We start from the raw sequence: 13466 nt of genomic DNA, 5'->3' as shown, positions 1-13466 counted from the left end.
TTGTTTTTCTTTTCTTTTATGAGTGATGCTGGTATGTGACATACTTGTGTTTCCATTTTCAGTTTCCCAAAGTCCTCGTCTAAAGAAGAGGTATCAGTGTCGTGCTGAGAAAGTAAAGGAATATTTGGAGTCTATCAAGGATTTTGACGAGCTTGTCTCTTTTCAATCTCTATTTCTTCATTTTTTGGGTCCATTGTTTTAGGCAATTGAACAATTTCTTTGAGCCCGTTGTTTTGGGCAATTGAGCAATCTCTTTGACAATGATAGATAGGTTTAGGGACCTTATGCTTTTAGTCGTAGCAAACAACTCCTTTTACGCTAGGTTATGTTTGGACAACCTTTTATGATGATGCTAATTGTGCTAAAACAACTCTTTATACTTAGCTTGTATTAGAACAGCTCTTCTTCTTTAGTTATGTTGGAACAATCATGTTTGAATGGCAATTCTGGTTACGTTTGGAACAATCTAGTATTTTAGCTGTGTTTGAACAACTTTTTGTTGAGTCATGTTTGTATGATGATGTTGGTTGTGTTTGAACAACTTATCATTTTTTTAGTTGTGTTTGAACAACTTTTTATTGAGTCATGTTTAAATGAGGATGTTGGTTGTGTTTGAACAACTTAACCCTTTTAGCTGTCTTTGAACAGCTTTTTATTGAGTCATGTTTGAATGACGATCTTAATTGTATTTGAACAACTTAGTATTTTTTAGTTGTGTTTGAATAACTTTTTATTGAGTCGTGTTTGAACGACGATATTGCGCTATACTCTTGACTTAAAGTCGTGGTATTGGAGCGTCTTTAGGTTAACAATTTTTTTGTTTTGTTTTGTTTATTCGTGCTTGAATGACGATCGTATTAGCTGTGTTTAAACAGCTCTAATTTAGTCGACTTTGGTAGTTGTGTATTAACAACGTTGATGGCTATGATGTCATTGGCTGTGTGTGGATAGCTTTGGATTTAAAATTTTAATGACGGAGATCCTTAGGACGTCTCCCAAGGATAACTCCTAGGTGTTGTACACATTTTCATTGATACATAACTCATGGATAATCAATGATAAATACGCATGGATAATGCTTTCATGTATTATTGATCTTATGAATAAGGAAAGTAATAACTGTCGTACATACTAATATGAAGAGTATGCAACTTAAAATGTAAAACATTCCTTACTGGTAGTATTTCTTCAAGTGTTCTATGTTCCATGGTCGAGGCAATTCCTGGCCGTCTAAAGACTTTAGGTAGTAGGAGCCTTCTCTGGAGTGACGAATTACTTCGTAGGGGCCTTCCCAAGCTAGTCCTAGTTCTCCTTAGGATGGATCCTTTGCTGCTTGTGATACCTTCCTAAGGACGAGGTCTCCTGTGTTGAACCTTCTTACCTTAACCTTTCTGTTATAGTATCTGGCCATTGCTTCCTTGTGTTTGGCCATTCGCTTCATAACTTCTTCTCTGACTTCATCAATTAGGTCTAGGTTACCGTTGAGCTCCTGCTAGTTCTTCTGGTCTTCATAAGTTTTGACTCGGAAGTTTATTAGTCCTACTTCCACTGGTATGACGGCCTCAGTGCCAAATGTCAATCTGAATGGTGTTTCTCCTATTGGAACTCTTATGGTTGTCCTATATGCCCAAAGGACATTTTTTAGTTCCTCAGGCCATGTCCCCTCAAGCCAAGTTTTGATAATTTTGAGCAAGTTTCTATTCGTTACTTCTGTCTAGCCGTTGGCTTGAGGATGTCTCAGAGAAGAATAGTGGTTCTTGACTCCTAAGTCTTGACAAAATTCTCGAAACTTGGGATTGTCAAACTGCTTTCCATTGTCTGATATTATGACATGTGGGACTCCAAACCTACAGATGATGTTTCTCCATACAAAGCTTATGAATTTATCCATCGTTATCGTTGTCACTAGTTCTACTTCTACCCATTTTGTGAAGTAATTAATTGCAACAATCAGAAATCTAAGTTGCTTCTTCCCTAGAGGGAATGGGCCCATAATGTCAATTCCCTATTGGGCAAAGGGTCATGGTGAAGATATGGGTGTCATCGCCTCTCCTAGTCTCGTCTGGACATTTGCGAAGCGTTGACACTTATCGCATGCTCTGATGATGTCATATGCATCCTTTTGCAAATTTGACCAGTAATATCCTGCTCTAAGCACCTTTCTTGCTAAAGATCTTGCTCCAGCGTGATTTCCACAGATTCTTTCGTGTATCTCACGGAGCACATAATCCACATCTTCTGAGGTAGCACATCTTAGATAAGGGAGTGAATATCCTTGTCTATACAGCACGTCGTCAATAATGACGAAGCGAGCTACCCTGATCTGTATCTTCCCTACTTTCACCTTATCTTTAAGGAGCCATCCTTCTTTCAAATAATGGACGATGGGAGTCATCCACTCGTCCTGTTCTTTTATCTTCAGACTTGCTCACCTTCTGTGCTTGGTTGCCCCCTTATCTCTATACATAGTTTAGAGGTCACATTATAGTCGTCTGACGAGGATAATCTTGCTAGGAAGTCAACTTCTGCATTTTTGGCCTAAGGGATTTGCACAAAGTCTAGGTTGTCAAAATGTTGTGACAATCGTTGGACGATCTTCAAGTACTTCTGCATTCTTTCTTCTTTGGCTTCGTAATCTTCCTTCATTTGTCCAATTATTAGCTGAGAATCAGCTTGGACGATAAGACTCTTTGCTCTTAGAGCTTTTGCTAGACTTAGCCCTATTAGTAGTGCTTCATATTCTGCCTTATTATTTGTTGCTAGGAATTGCAATCTGACTGCATATTTCAACGTTTCTCCTTCTGGAGATGTGAGAACTACTCCTGCTCCTCCCACTTTCTTCGTGGTTGACCCATCCGTTTGGATCGTCAATGTTTCCATGGGGGTTCTTCTTCCTTACAGGGGTAAGTGAATTTTGTAATGAAGTCTGCAAGCACTTGGGCTTTGATTGCTACTCAAGGCCAATATTCGATGTCAAATTGGCCTAATTCAATTGCCCATTGAATGAGTTGTCCTGCTGCATCTATCTTGTTCATTGTCTTTCTTATAGGTTAGTCTGTCATGACAACAATGGGGTGTGCTTGGAAGTAAGGACGGAGTTTTCTAGAGACAACCAATAATGTGAAAGCTATCTTTTCCATCCTTGAGTAGCTTGCTTTTGCTCCCTAGAATGCCTGGCTAGTATAATAGACTGGCATCTGGACGTCCCCTTCTTCTCTGATTAATGCCGAATTTACTGCACTACTAAGTAGAGGTAAAGCTTCTCTCCCATCACCGGGGGGCTTAACAGAGATGGCTTCGTCAAATACTCCTTTAACTTGGCAAGGGCTTCCTCGCATTCGTCAGTCCACTGAAAAGCTTTTTTTCAATACCTTAAAAAATGGCATGCACTTGTCCGTTGCCCTAGAGACGAATCTGTTTAAGGCTGCAACTTTTCTTGTCAAGCTCTGCACCTCCGTCACTGTTTTTGGTGATTTGACCTCGATTATTGCTTTCATTTTTTTTTTTTTTTGGATTTGCCTCTATACTTTGTTAGGACACCATGAATCCCAAGAACTTTCCTGAAGCAACAGCAAAAACACACTTTTCAGGGTTTAATTTCATATTATACTTACGTAGTGTGCTGAAGGTTTCTTTTAAATCGTCCAAGTGGTTGGCTTCGTCCTTGCTTTTCACCAACAAATCGTCTACGTACACCTCCACATTCCTTCTAATCTAGTGAGAGAACATATAGTTCACCAATCTTTGGTTGGTGGCTCTTGCATTCTTCAGTCCAAATGGCATAACTTTGAAGCAGTACAACCCTTGGCTGGTAACGAACAAGGTCTTCTCTTGATCGTCTTCGTCCATAAGAATCTGGTTGTATCTAGAAAATGCGTCCATGAAACTTAAAAGCTTATGTCCAGCAGTTGAGTCTACTAGTTGGTCAATCCTCAGCAAGGGGAAGCTATCTTTTGGGCAGACCTTGTTCAGGTATGTAAAGTCGACACACATTCTCCATTTACCATTGCTCTTCTTTGCCATTACCACGTTTTCTAGCCAATTTAGATAGAAGACCTCCCTGATGGAATCAGCTTCTAGTAGCTTCTCTACTTTTTTAGTTACAGTTTTGTTGCGTTTTGGTGCAAATATTCTTTGCTTCTGCTGTCAATCCTAGGCATATCCTCGTGTTTCCAAGCGAAAACATCTTGGTTTTCCCGTAAGAAGGAAATCATCTTCTCTTTCTTTGAAGTTGTGAGTTTTGTTCCGATCTTTAATACCTTCATCAAACCTCCTAGGATGATCTTAACTTCTTGTGGTATTTCTGATGGTTCGAGAATGGGCTCTGGTTCATTGATCACCCAAGTGTGGTTTTCTCCAGATGCTAAGGCAACTTGGTAGCATTCTCTTATCAGGACTTGGTCTCCTTTAATTTCTCCTGCCCCATGGGCTATTAGAAACTTCACCTTCAAGTAATATGTTGATGTTGTTGCTTTTAGTCTGTTAAGTGCAGGTTTTCCCAAGATGATGTTATATGTTGAAGGGCAATCAATTATGAGGAAATCAATTTCCTTAGTGACCTATGCTGGATAAGTTCCTGCAATTAAGGTTAGGATAACGATGCCCCTAGGGATAATTCTATCTCCTATGAAGCTTATTAGAGGCAAGGATAAAGGCCTGATCCTTTTCTTATCCAATTTCATCTGCTGAAACGCAAGCAAGTAAATGATATCTCCTGAGTTTCCATTGTCAATGAGCACCTAGTGGATGTTGAACTCTTCTACCCTGAGCATGATTACCAATGGATCGTCATGAGGTTGCCTGATGCCACAACCGTCTTTCTCTAAGAAGACAATATCAGGCTTATCATTCTTTGGCATCTTCATTGGAGGAAGCCGTGAATGGACGCTGTTTATTTCTCTCCTATGTGCTTTTTTTAGGGACTTTAATATTCCGCTTGCCATTAGTCCTCCCGAGATCATCTTTATCTCTCCTGTAGGGGGTTTATTATCTCCTACCTCCGGCGTTCTGTCCTAATAGTCCTTTCGTTGGTACTTGTGGGGCTCCGTCTTTCTGACGTACTTCTGTAACTTCCCTTGTCAGATTAAAGTCTCCACCTGGTCTTTCAAATTCTTGCACTCATCAGTACGATGCTCGTGGTCTTGGTAGAACCTACAGTACTTGCTTTTGTCTCTTCTTTTTACTGGAGTGCTAATTGGCTTCGGCCATCACAGGGAGGGATCATCTCTTATCTGCATAAGGACCTGCTCAATTGGCATTATTAAAGGAGTGAAGTTAATGAACTTAGGTTTCCTGTCTAGAAGTTCCTTCTTTTTCCTTATGGTCTACCTAACACTTCATGTCTCCTTCTTATCGCGATTGCTGCTTGTTCCTTTGTCTCTCTTCCTTTTTCCTTTCATTTCTTTTGCAAGCATCATATCTTCTACATTTATGTACTTCTAAGCTTTATGGAGAAACTCTGCAACTGTTTTTGGTGGACTTTTAGTGATTAAGAAGAAGAAATCTCCTAGCAGCAACCCTTCTTGGAAGGTTGTTAAGATAACTTGATCTTCAGCTTCATCTACCTACAGTAACTCTTTATTGAATCGAGTGACGTACTGTCTTAGTGATTCTCCTTCTGCCTGTTGAATGTTGAGAAGATGGCTAGTTGGATTTTTATGTCTTTACCCCCCCTAATGAAATAACAAACAAAACCCTTGCTAAGTTGTTCAAAATCTGCAATAATTCCTGGAGGTATCTTACTGAACCATACTTTGGCTGCTCCTTTCAATGTTGTTGGGAATGCCCTACATATCACCTCGTCTAGGGTCATCTACAATAGCATCAGCATCTTGAATGATTCGATGTGATCCAAAGGATCCTTGGAACCGTCATCCGACTCCAATTATGGGAGACAGAATTTTGGTGGAAGGGGACGATTTAGTACTTTAGTAGTGAATGGTGAGTCTGTCCTTCAAATCATCATATCTAGATTCTCTCCGCCTTTATCCTTCATAGCACTTTTTAGTTCGTCCATCTCCTTCCTAATGTTGCGAAGCACATTCTCCACCCTCGTGGAATCTTCTCCCGAGGTCTCGTCTCGCCTGTTGACTTAAGAGTTTGATTCTTCTTCATTTTGGTTTTCACTTGTTCATCAACGTTCTGCGTTTTGGGATTCCATTGTCTTTTGTAGTTCTTTGTTCTAGCGAGTCAGCTCTTCCACATTAGCCAATAGGGCTTGGACTTGTTGTTGTTGCAAAGCGTCTGGCTGAGGTGCAATCTCCGCTTCCATCTCGTATTACAAGGAACTCTTTTGTCACTGGGAAAGATAGCTTAAATGATTAGCATCCCCACAGATGGCGCCAAACTAATGATGCAAAAAATCAACAGTTAAGCTCCTCGTCTTAGCGAATGGACAAAGCTGTGATTGGGGTCATCTCTGTTGGAGGAAAAACCTACAAAATGAATTGGGTAAAAGAGTAACACGCAGGTCTGGTGTTAGCCAAACCACCTCCGATGCTTAAGTCAGTAAGGGAGAAAGATTTTAGAGAGAAACAGACTAGATAGTGATTTTGTAGAGTATTTTGTGTGTACCTTTAACTTCTGTTACCTTTTTCCTTTATAGTTGATTGTCTAATCAATGGGCAATGAATTGCTGTATTTATGTTCAACGGCAAGTGCATTACAAAATCTTTGTCTGAAGTTCACAGCTCATTTTGTGACTGTTGCTCCGTCCGTTACGTGTTGTTATCAATGAGCGTAATAAATGTTTGACATCGTCTCTTGGTTAATGACGGTATCATCTTAATGACGATCGTAAATTTCTAACTCATCAGAAAGGAATCTACCTATTTTAAGAAAATGACAAAAGGTAAAGTAGCCAAAAAGTAGGGTCTGAAAAATAGTATCTAGAAGTTTTGGGAAAAGAAGAGTTGGAAGTCAACCCTTAGGACCTCCCAGAAGAGGAAGGTCAACTAGGGACTTTTGGAAAGGGAACCTTAAAAGGGGAAAATAGTGAGAAAATAAGGAAGAGACCAGCCATCAATGTTGCTGACACAACATTGGTTTTAGTACCCAATGCAACAAATAGAGGAAATTAGTGGTACACCAAAAACCCTAAGAAGTCACTATAAAAGGAGGGGGAGCCAACAGTGAAAGACATTTAGCAATAGTGAATCATAGAGAAAAGATCATTTAGAAAACTCCTTCAGAATTCAAAAAATGAGAAGAGAGGGAAAACACCATCCGACATCCTGAGACAGACACTAGATAACACTTGGATTCAAACCTCACAAGTCTTGAAAGCCTAAAGAACTATTTAAGTCTGTAATTTTTGAATTTATTTGGACCTTGTAATATATCCTAGTGCAATTAGAGCATAATGCATTAAAAACTTAAGAAAATAATGAAGCATTTTCTATTATCCTAAGGATCCCTAACGTTTTTGTATTCACTTTCCCTTTACTTATATCATTCTTTATTGTTCCTTACTGTGCAATACGTATATATTTTCTATGTGTTAGTATGTATGTATTGTAGGATCCATGTTTTGTGCATAACTTGGTTCGTAATCAGCCCAACTTGGCTGCGATGAACCAAGCTCAGTCCACTAAATTTAAGCATAAGGCCCAAAATCCTTGTTTTTGCTTGGGCCTATGTGCTGTCAAAGAAAAAGGACCCACAATCACATTACATTTAATATGTTTTACATATTCGGGAGAAAGAGTTTGACTTTGACGTGAGTTCTATTTTTCCCTTTCTTTTTTATTTTGAATTGTAGTTTTTGTTGACTTTTATTAATTTTTAAGATATATTTTTTGGTATTTTGGATGGTAGGATAGAAAAACTAGGTTTGAGAAAGTTTGTTTAAAACTAAAAGAATAATTTCCAAATTCTATATACTTTTAATGGTACACAAAATGTTATAAATAAAGTTTATTAAAAAAATAAATATTTTCACTAACTTACCTTTTAAATTTCTAAGAAAAATTGTATTCTTTTCATTTCAATATGAAAAATTATATATATATATATATATATTACATTTGTGATTGTTCATTACCTTTTAAATTTCTAAGAAAAATTGTATTCTTTTCATTTCAATATGAAAAATTATATATATATATATATATATTACATTTGTGATTGTTCTTATAATAAATGAAAAAATGATTATGAAATACATTATTCTTTATTAAATTAGTCCAAATTTTAAAAAATAAATTTAATGAGACCACCCTAAAAAAATCATCAAGCGCAACTCATAGGTCTGCTACTAGTTAAGAATTAATTATAGAAGTTTTATTGTTTAGATTGCTTTACAAATGTTATGTTACCATAGTTGATAGTGAACTAGCATGTAACTCGGTCTTAAGTATCGGAAATCAATCATCAATTTATCTATATATAAAAGCAAAGACCCTGTGCAGGAGAGCACGAGGTACTACCATATGGCACTTTAATAGGGTAATTTGCATTTAGCTTTTGTCTCTTTCTTCTTCTTCTCCTTTTTTTCCTCCAAATTTGCTTCAATTAATTACAATTATTTAATGTATTTAGAAATCTATAGGGAGTAAAATCCAAGGTGTAAAATCCAATCACCTCCAAACTTTAGAGATGTAAATTACAATTTACCCTAGAAATTAAAGTGATATTCCAAGTAGTACCATTACTTGGAGTGGAAGGCAGGTTGTACATTTGTGAAACTATGTTTGGGGTCATCCATCTACTTGGGTTGTTGGATGACTAGGATGCCTATCAGTTGGTCATTTGATCGACCCTATCGGTTGAGTTCCTGGAGTTGGACGACTAGACCCTGTCAGACGATTGGAGTTTAGTCAGACAACTAACTTCAGTGGATTTCTTTTTGGCCTTGTAGATATATTCCTCATCATCCTCCAAGAATTATAATCTTTCCTCTGAATGGAGTATTTTTTAAGCTCGGATCACTGATTGATAGGATATCTTTTAGGGATATAACAACCGCTTCAAATACGTATTTATGATCTATAGGTACTTCATCCCATATTATTAAGCTCGTCAAAGAGATCAACTCTGCAAGTTGTGTACCTTGTTTGATGTACATGTTGCATACTCGAAAGGATTTATGGGTATTCGAAAGGAAATCTTAAGTGATTTTTGTACGTCCTCCGGGTAGTAAGAGTGCAGATATTCTTGACGATACAACAACACTACATAGTACAAGGTCACTATTTAATGCAATTCGTTTATTCCATTTAATTATAGTTTTATTCGTTCTATTGGTCAGCATTATAATCACAACAGAGTATATGCATTTGACCAGCTATACAAAGCTATATATAGATACTATATGATTGCTGCCATGATTCTACTAGGCAGAAATTATATTATTATGCAAGTGTCACCCACTAAAAACTTATCAACAGCATTTCAAAATACGCTTCACCGGATCAAATATGAAGCAAAAGCTTGCACTGCCTTATGCAACAGGAACTTTGCAGCAGACCTCAAAAATATCATCTAGAGGGGCATGATCACCTGTCCCTTCATCTTTCCGTGCATACAGCAACTGCTTCCCTTTAAATACAAACATTCCTCCCTGATATAAACCAAACAGAGAAATAAATACATGCAAATGCCTTGGGGAAATAAATTGAAGGACGTAATAGTTGGTCAATGCTTGATTATTGAACAGAAAAACTGAACCTGTTGCAGTACACTACTTCTATCGTCTGGGGTGGCTTCAACGGTATAGTTCTTTACTGCCTTCTGCAGAGCCTCAAATCTTGAGAACACCTTGGCCTGATGCATCAGAATTAAGGCAGAAACATCATCCTATACACCATGCGAAATCACAAATAATCCTACTCTCCCAAGAAGAGACAACTTTACAAAAAGCTTGAAAAATGCTTACACTAGCTGGATTGAAAAATGTACGGCCAAAACCATAGTATAAGCCCAAAATGTCATATGCCTGAAGTAAATTACGTTTCAGTCACAATTGCTAAATGAGGAGATATCACGTATGGAAATTGTAATGTACTACTACACAACATTTTACCTTGCGCTCAGGATCAGCATAAAGGCAATCCATTGGAAATGGTAACTGAATATCAGGGAGAAGAATCAGCTTCAAAGATCAAGTAAAGGCCAATCGTAAAACTGTTTTACCTTAAAAGAAACAAAATGCAATGATGGCTTCAGATCTGCCAGTAGTGTCAGCAGAAATATTGCCATTTCCATTGTATTAAAAATCTATTGGCAATTATGTCTCCAATCTGAAACATTCTGCTATAATCTAAAGCCTTGTTGGTATTTTAATTATGTCATTGAAACTTCAATATCTCGGTATCACCAACATTGATTGACCGAATATCTGCTTTGAGGAAAAACTCATTTCATTTTTCAGGAAGAGGAAAGCATTTTTTTTGTTGGATTGAGGCAGGCATATTACCCAATATGATAAATGAAACATGCTACCATGCTAGATTAACTTCTGAAGTGCAGCAAAATGATGTTTTTTAATCAAGTGTCCAAATGTGACTTGATGCGTCTTTCCAAGAATTGTGATGCGAGATACAACTATATGAAAATAATGAACAACTGTAACAAATTTCACTATGATAAATTAGACATGCAAGTGTTCAGTGACCATTAACAAAAGAAAAAACTTCACCTTAGGACCTGTCCTTTATTATAAACTAGACCAAGCAGACTAATAGTGTATTTAGAAGTGTATGGGAGAGGAAAGTAGAGGTTAAGAGGGGGAAGGAGAGGAGATAGTAGGGGAATGGTTAGCCCCTCCCATTGTTTGGATGTTTATTAAGTTGGGAATAGATATCCCTCCCCTCTTTTTTGATGTTTTAAAAATTAAATCAGGGAAGGAAGTGGTTATATAAATTGACAATTATGGTCCTCATTTGTTAATTTTAAAGAAATAGATATAATTTGACTCATAAAGGAAAATTGACATTTTAAAAAAAAATATTAAGTCCTCCAAATCCTTGAATTTGGGGAAATTTATAAAAAAAGAGGTTAGGAGGGATATGATACCCCTTCAAATCCATCCCCCCCTCACCCTTAAATAGCATCCAACCAAACAAGGTTTATTAGATCCTATTCCTCTTCTTCTCTTCCATCCAAAGAAGCTGTAAATACTGAGCTTTATTGGTAATAATAGCTCAAAACAACCTCCATTTAATAGTAAAGCAATTAATGATGTATGCCATTGTCATGTCACATGGTATGCTTATTTAAACAGATATGAGTCCACCATAATAGCCGTGCTTGATGAGATGAAACTAGATGACTTTCAGCCAATTATACGGTTCTTAAAAGTTTTGAAGAAACTTAGAAACCTTTCAAACATATGAACAACACCAACGGTCATAGTCATTCAATCATGCTTATTTTTTAGTGTCATTGTTTTATTAAACAAGCAAGCCACAAGACGTGATAGTGCTGGCTATATGACTTCGTGCTTTTTCAGTGCAAGAAAGTTAAATGAATGCCAAAACAGGACAAAATCACTACCTTAGAAATAATATCAAAGAGTCGAGACAACCACCCTGATCTTTAAGCACAATTCATTATTCATAGGAACTTTAAATACTTATTAGTTTTGAAACATCTAAGCCCCTGCCTACCATAGAATTGATTTATTTTATTTTATTTTTATCCAATTATGTTTGTCAAGGCTAGCACCATTTTTCTTAAGCACTTCCATTGCACCAACACTCAAGATACTTGGCACATTTAAACAATACAAGCCCCTACTTAACATGGTGAATGTGCTATTTGCAAGAGTAGTGATGACACCATCCAACTAAAAAATGGGAAATGATTTTATCAAATGAAGGATAGAAAGTCTATTCAAAATCAGTGACAAAATATGTTTATACCTGACTTATTAAAGAGTATAAATTTGTTCAGAGTAGTTCAGCTGGGTTTCTATTCTTCTAACCACAAATTTTCAGAGCAAAAACATAGCTATCTCGACAAAGCTTCCAATTTTCTAAATTAAAAGTATAAATAAGAGTTTAAAAAAAAAAAAGTGTCAATTAGAGGTTTTAAGTGATAGCCTAGCCCCACCTCCGCCCTCCCCCACTATTTATCAAAAGTGCCAATTAGAGTATCAAACTAGTGCTGAAAATACATTCAGGTAATATGTGAGGAGAAAGAAACAGACCCGGTCTGCAAGAATCCGAGCTTTGTTAGGAGTGCCAACACCAATTGCCACCAATTTGACACCAGCTGCGTCGAATTTTGGTTTCGCTTCTTTCAGAGAAGAAGCAAGTTCCCAACTTAGAAAAACAACCAAAATAGCTAACAAGTCAGAAACAAAGACAAGCTTTTTGGTTTTAAAGAAAAAAAACATTATTGTCAATAAGCAGGTGTTGAAGACTAATTAGTAATTACCAGCAAGGGCATCCAAAGTGCCTCAAAAGTGCAACAACAGCTATTCCCTGCAAGCAAAAAAAATCAAGCTCCAATCTTCAGAAATGGGACTCAGAAAGTACACACACAAAATCACACGCATACACACCTGGTTCTGATCCCAGAGGTCCTTGAAGAAGACGGGGTCACCTGCGGCGGTGAAAATGTTAACATCACCGAGGGTGTCAGCGATATTTGGGCTGAACGGCGAAGTGGAGGCCCTCACAACGAGACTCGATCTTCTACTAGTACTAGTAGTATTGCTGACAGAGACAGAGTTGGCTGATTTTGTTGGGTAATAGGAATAGGTAACAGTGGAGGTGGAGGAAGCATTAGGAGTAGGAGGAGAGGTTAAGGAAAATTTGGATGGTGGAGCAGTAAAAAGTCTAGGTGGCAGGTTTTGTAACGTTGTTGGTTGTGGAGGTATTGCTATTAAGGCCATGGCTTCGGATTTTTCGACACAAGTTGGAACTTGGAACTTGGAACTTGATAATTAAAATAACAGGACAGGAGAGCCAGAGGTCAAGATTCAAGAGTCAAGACTAGGGTACTAAATATTAGGGAAAGACAAAGAGGACTAGCCTTAAGTCAAGTTTACCACCATGCTCCATGCCAAGGACAATGGGTGGCGCGGATTTTTTTTTTTTTTTTTTCCTTCTTCTAATCTTGTACCATTGATTTATCTCAAATTATGATATTAATTATCTTAATTTACTTTCTCAAAAAAAAAAAATTATCTTAATTTAAAGGACAATGTTAATTGTGGGGCCGGTTATCCAAAAAGATGATGTGGAAATCGTAGAAAATGGGCTTGTGGCCCAACGGCCTAGTTCGAGGACATTCACTTGTCCGAGGATGGTTAAAGAAAGATATTGTGAGAGTAATATAAGAAAAAGGGGATGGAAGTCATATATAGTGGCCCAAAACGCGTCTGAGGATAAGATCCACCTCGGATACCATAGTCCGAGGTGGATGTAACTATCTTACTATTCAGGGTACTCCGCAAAGTTGTATTAGAACTGGAAAGTGAATATAGAACAAAGGAGGAACCGAGAGAGATAACAAATATC

General features: G+C 37.5%; 1 protein-coding gene across 6 annotated transcripts in view; it reads right to left on the bottom strand.

Annotated features, from left to right (window-relative positions):
- LOC112015754 (thioredoxin-like protein AAED1, chloroplastic) overlaps positions 1-12963 on the bottom strand; it is a 23397-nt gene extending 10434 nt beyond the window's left edge. For 2 of the 6 annotated variants that reach the window (XM_065773877.1, XM_065773876.1), the window contains exons 1-2: positions 12506-12962; positions 12379-12425 (exon numbers count right to left, since the gene is read on the bottom strand). In XM_065773877.1, coding sequence (XP_065629949.1) covers positions 12379-12425; positions 12506-12838 — 380 coding nt within the window. In that variant the 5' untranslated portion in view covers positions 12839-12962. Of the gene's footprint in view, positions 1-9189; positions 9560-9666; positions 9763-9874; positions 9935-10021; positions 10067-12148; positions 12264-12378; positions 12426-12505 lie in introns of those variants that run through there. The other 4 variants (XM_024048189.2, XM_024048190.2, XM_065773875.1 and 1 more) reach the window with 4 other exon arrangements.
- Between the last annotated feature and the right edge of the window lie 503 nt (positions 12964-13466).

This window comes from Quercus suber, unplaced genomic scaffold (assembly GCF_002906115.3).
Source record: "Quercus suber isolate HL8 unplaced genomic scaffold, Cork oak 2.0 scaffold_82, whole genome shotgun sequence".
Classification (NCBI taxonomy): Eukaryota; Viridiplantae; Streptophyta; class Magnoliopsida; order Fagales; family Fagaceae; genus Quercus; species Quercus suber.
Note: the sequence above shows the minus strand (reverse complement) of the source record. Positions and strands in the feature narration are given on the sequence as shown.